This window comes from Acyrthosiphon pisum, chromosome X, assembly GCF_005508785.2.
Source record: "Acyrthosiphon pisum isolate AL4f chromosome X, pea_aphid_22Mar2018_4r6ur, whole genome shotgun sequence".
Taxonomy (NCBI): domain Eukaryota; kingdom Metazoa; phylum Arthropoda; class Insecta; order Hemiptera; family Aphididae; genus Acyrthosiphon; species Acyrthosiphon pisum.
Genome location: NC_042493.1, coordinates 17,648,222 through 17,654,377, shown reverse-complemented (window position 1 = coordinate 17,654,377; position 6,156 = coordinate 17,648,222). Strand labels below are relative to the sequence as shown.

General features: G+C 28.3%; 1 protein-coding gene across 1 annotated transcript; it reads left to right on the top strand.

The window, feature by feature from the left end:
• The first annotated feature begins 697 nt into the window (after positions 1 to 697).
• On the top strand, positions 698 to 1,387 carry LOC103307997. Its single transcript, XM_008180578.1, has one exon. The coding sequence runs from the start codon at positions 698 to 700 to the stop codon at positions 1,385 to 1,387; it is 690 nt and encodes a 229-aa protein (XP_008178800.1).
• The last annotated feature ends 4,769 nt before the right edge of the window (positions 1,388 to 6,156 follow it).

Sequence of the window (6,156 nt, the reverse complement as noted above, 5' to 3'; positions counted from 1 at the left end):
GTGCCCGGTAAAAGTAGAAATGTTCCCATTTTTTTTACATGGTACATGTTTATAATTCAGCTTTCCAAATGACATTGTTTGGTGCAACGGAAATAAGAAATGGAAATTTCGTGTCAACATTTAAAGTTCAAGGGCAAGTCTATCATTTGACTGGTTCTTTATTAACCACCGGTACCAAAGTTTTTACAGATATATTTTATGGGTGACTCAGAGAATGAAGTGAAAAGGCGTTTGTCTATTGCTCCCAATACAGATAAACAAATACTATATTATTTGCAATATATGTTGTAAAGAAATATTTCGTACATTCGTAATTTTGAGAGTGCACTCGATTTGATGCCGTACAATCCAGCTGAATTTAAGATTTAATATTAGGGCTAACAGAAAACCACAAACAGAGCATCGTGGTCGATATAATACTCCTCAGACTGATGAATACCTCATATTAATTGTCGGCCAAGAATTTTTAAAAAGAGATAATAAGATATAAGTATTAAGAGCTCCAGATGATACATTAACACGTGTAAGTGAAATTCATCGTTCGTACAATGCGTTACAGTATCCTTTAATGTTTTGTTATGGCCAGAATGGTTATTCTTTTGTGGACCATTTAACATGAATTCACCGTGTATGCAAAACGGAAAATGTTCAAAAGGTTTTCCGAAACTGTTTACTATTGCGACACAATCCGGGCAGAATGATTATCCAAAATATCGTCGTCGATCACCTGATGATGGTGGGCAAACTTTTCAGCTTAGAAAATCCCGTAATCGCATGGTCACAATCGGTAATCGGTGGATTGTATGTACCATATAGCCCTTTATTATTACGTGCGTTTGACTGTCACATCAACATAGAACTTTGTCATTCAGTAAAAGCCATACAATATATTTGTAGTTATATTAATAAAGGATCTGATCAGGCTGCATTCTCAATAGAATCGCGTGATGAAATTAAAGCATTCCAAAATGGCAGATATACTAGTTCATCGAAAGCTGCATGGCGGATATTTGATTTTACGATTTTTCAACTCTCAGTACACCATGAAAATGGCCAACGTGTCTATTTCACTGATCAAAATGCTCGCGAAAGACTTGAAAATGTTAGAAACACCACTCTTATGGCTTTTTTTGAACTTGGCTCCCGTGACGACTTCGCGAAAACACTGTTTTATATTAAAGTTCCATCTTACTATACTTTTACTAATAATCGTTTCAATAGAAGAAAAAAAGGAGAGCCAATTGTACAATATCCTGGAGTCAAGAAATCCAATGTGCTCGGTCGAGTATACACTGTTCACTCAAGTAACGTTGAGTGTTATTATTTACGTATGCTTTTGCATCACGTCCGTGGACCAACTTCGTTTTTAGATTTAAAAAACAGTTGATGACGTTATCCACCCTATATTTCAAAAAGCTTTCCAAGCGCTTCGTTTGTTATAAGATGAAAGTCATTGGAATTCTACTCTCGAAGAAGCTACTTTATTTAAATTCGTGTAGAATCTAAGAGAACTTTTTGTTACTATGATAGCATTTTGCCACATTACTAATTTAACAGAACTGTGGGAAAATCACAAAGATAATATGTTATTAGATATTTTGCAGCAAGAAAGGCATCGTTCTGGAAATCGCTATTTAGCTGTCACTCCGTATATTTTGAATAAAACTTTAATATTAACTATTAATAATTAATAGAAAACGATTTTCTGAAAATATCCGGAAAGAAGCTGTCTGATTTTAACATGGAATCACCGTTACGAACATACTGGTGTTGAGAGTGATGATTCATCTGATGATGAAGTATTGAAATTAATGAATGAAAATGTAAGTATATGTATTATCATATTATGCAATATTTATTTTAAAATCTATATTGATATATGTACAAAGTGGTAAAATGTTAAATATATACTCTCATAACCTAGTAAATAGGTAGGTAAATGAATACAAATTTTTTGACAACATTAAAATCGAATCTCTAAATACAGAAAAATGTTACTCTTTCAGTAGTTTTTTCCATGACACTTTTAAGGAGTAATTGACATTTTTGAGAATTTGAAATAATTATTGCTCGCATACACTAATATTTATTTATGTATATTTTTGAATTGTCTATATTTTAAAATATGTACTCCAACAGTCGTCAATATATAATATTGGTAAAAATTAAACACAAATTATAAATATATGCTCATATAAAATTATATATCACAATATTAATTTTTTTTTTTAAACTTTTCACTGTAATTGTAATCTTCTATTTCACTTGTCTTGTAAAAGAATGTTTTATTTATATGATTAGTTCTATACTATAATTTTAAATATTCGTTATGATTATTTCTTAGGAGGATAATATTGAATCTGACACTGATAGATGCTTAACGCCTGAGTATAAACGCATAAAACGAGGAGAAGCTAAATATCGAAAACATAGGAACAGGTATATTCAAAACATTGGAATCAAATCTATTATATTCGTATTGGTTACGTTTAGATGAAAAATCTGCAACTAATGCGATATGTATTATTTGTAACGTCACATTAGCGACTGAAACTTCTTCATTAAACCGCCATGTAAATAGTAAAAAAAAAACATAAAACTAATTCTTTAAGTGTATCAAATTCATCAACTATTGTACAAGCTCTAAAACCCAAAATAACCACATTATCCGAAAAAGTAAAAAAATTCCGATTAAAATAACAGCTTTTTCTGGCCGAACATAATATTTCCTTTAATACTATGGACCATTTTTCCGATTTAATTAAAACTTGTTTCCCAGATTCTGAGATGGATGTTCTTAAACGAACTCAAAATCTTAAACGAACTAAGACTACTGCCATTATGAAAAACGTAATTGGAAAGTACCATAAAGAATATTTGACACAATGCCTCAGAGAAGTTAAGTTTAGCGTTCTTACTGATGAGTCCACTGATATTAGTTGTACAAAACAATCATGTGTAGTGGTTAGGTATTTTAACAATGATGTAGGTAAAATTGTCAGTCATTTTTTTTAACTATCTTGTGTATTTGGGTATGCCTGGTAAATGTAATCCTGGTATACATGCAACGTTTGTTTTTTTACTTCAACCGTGTGCTATGTATTGATCTGTTTGTCCATATTTTATTAAGTTGTATGTTTGACATTGGGAACTTTGATATATTTTTTTTAATTTTTTTGTTCGAATTAAACTACTACGAAAAGTAAAAACGTTCAAAAAAAGGACATGGATTATGTTGAATTTAGGAGAACTTAAAATTATTGATATAAAACGATACCGAAATATTTTCGATTATGTAAAATTTTCAGATTTTATTGGTGAGTAATTATTTCATAATATTATAAATAAAAATAATTAAAACTAAAATTAATTAAATTAATAGAACAACCCGGAGAGCCAATTAATTTTAATTATCTCGATCCTGATACAAATTACAACAACAACTTTCATAAAATAGATCAAAAACATAACAGATGTCATGTTACGAAAAAAGTGATTTTCAAAGATGTAAGGTTAAATCGTTTCAAATGTGATTTGATTTATTAAAATTAAAATTTGTTTGTTTATATTTTAAGCATGTCTCACAGAAAATTGTGGCTGCAATCAATTTTGCATTTTAGTGTACAATTTTTTGAAATTAAACATGACACATTAGTTATCACTACAGATCAGTTGACAATTATACTTAAAAGTTTTGGTATATACAAGGTCGATGTGGCAAAATATATGGACAATGCTTCTATAATCCAATGTATGATGAGTAATAATGATTTTGTGTTATTTCAAATTTCCAATGAAATTTTAGATTTATTTAAATTCTGCAAGAAAAACAGTGATATTAAATATATAAATGATTTGGCTTATAAGTACATTGAAGAACAGAATATATATAAAAAAAAAATAAGTCAATAAAGAAAGTTGCCTGTCAATCAATAAAAAATAAATTGAATAATGTACAATTTAAAAATTTAACTACACTGTTTGATAGGTGAGAGCCATTTTATGGCCAATTTTTTTTATTGAGTTTTACTTTCTAACATATTATTATTAATATTATAATACCTCCATTTTATTGAATTTTGAAGTTCATACTGTAAAGAAGAAAATTTCGAAACTGAATGTCACAAAATATTGTTCTACAGTGCTGAATTTAATTTCATTGTAAATTTATTTGAACATAACAAATTGCCGTATCAATTCTGGGATTATCTACAAAATAATCAAATAAAAAACAACAGTGAATTTTTGGAAATGTTGAAGTATATATTTCAAAATTTAGATTATACAAAATTAAATATGGTTGCAAGTAACGAATCGTGAGTATTTATATTGAAAGTAATAACAATTAAACACACATTAATTTACAATTTAAATATTTCTTTATAGAATAGGAAATAGTATACTCAAAATGAAAGATGTTGTTTTGTTATATATGGAGTGTTGTAACATTAAACATATATTAGATTTTTTGTTGGTGTTCAATACTTATAAATCTAGTGTCATTTGTTCTGATGGTAAAATTTACTACAGAATAATTAAAATTAATTTTATTAATTTTAAAAACAAATTCAAACACTATAACAAACATTTAATTTTAAAATAACAAGAAAATCTGTAAGTGATTCAAATAACCACTTATACAGTACAATTCATACATACAATTTTGCATGATATTTTACATAATATTATCCACAATATCGTTCCTTACAATGTGACAAAATATTACTGACATTTCCAACAGTAATATTTCATTCGGATGTCTTCTCGTACACTGATGCTCTGGTGATATTTTTTTCATATATGTACATCTCAAACACTCCAATGTCTCATTCTACAGTAAAAATTACTTTACATAATAATATTAATATGCCTGACAAATGTTTTGTTCCCGCATGTACATCTGGCTATTTAAGTAATGCTAAAAAATTAAAAGCAGAAAAGAAGAGCGTACCACCTATGCGGGCTGTGTTCCATCCACCACAAGTTACAATAGTTATTCTTTTGTTTTAAATTATAATAATATTTTGTGTACTTATGTACTTTAACATACATGTAACCCAACTTAACACGTTGACCACCATAAGGACGTCCACAATTTGTTTTATTATTCTACTGATCTTTATATAACATTTTTTTTTTAAGACAAAAGAAAACTATATAATATATATATAATTATATAACTGAATACTAAAATAATTAAATATACAATCAATTATCCAACACACCAATAATAATTGTTTGATTTTTAATACGAATGTTTGCATAATGTCATTTATATCAAAATTTTCTCCGGGGTTCTTCAGTCTAAGTTATCTCTTAGAGAATTTATATATACATTTTTTTTATTAGTTAACCCGCGACAACTTAGACCATTGGGTGATTCTCCGGACACCGTGACTTGCCCGAAGAAAAATGCCGCCCGCGGCCGAGGTATCGAACCTTTATATTTTTAATAAGATTAACAAACAAGTCTAAATTATTTATTTATTAATAATCAACAGGCATAAGACCTTTAACAAGAAAAAAAAAACATTGGATAATAATTGGCAAATATGAAACTAATAACAGAGGGATAAATAAAAATACAACTAGAAAGACAGAAAAAAAAATAACAAAAAGAGAATATATCTATAAAAAAAAAAAAATATTAAATTATGTTGTATTCTGCCAATAAATTATTTCTAAATTTATAATTAAATTATCTATACATTTGAAAGGTTCATAAATGTAAAATATAATAATTTTAAAAAGTTACATAAGAGCTAATACAAGTATTCAGTGTATTCTGGTATAAACAATAAACATAAACATTTTAAAATTATTTATCTTGCAGGACTTAATATCTGTATGGAATAATAACCACGGAAATATAGGAACTTATCTGTAAATAGTATTATAATACTATATAGAATGCATATTTGATTATATTTATTATAAATTTTAATGAATACTGAAGTCTGAAATTTTAAAACTTTACGGCATTACAATACGGCCTTCTCGATAGCAGCAAGCTGTTGATCGGCCTTTTTAGCGCTACCTGGTGGAGGGCGTCAGTCGTTTCCGCCAAAGAACCCGATTTTTGTTTCCGCCAAAACGAAAAAGGTTCGATTTTCATTTCCGCCAAATCTATTTCTACCTATATTATTGAGCTGGAGT

What these genes read in the sequence shown, in the direction of transcription:
- LOC103307997 (XM_008180578.1), top strand. Translation starts at nt 698, where the DNA reads ATGATTATCCAAAATATCGTCGTCGATCACCTGATGATGGTGGGCAAA.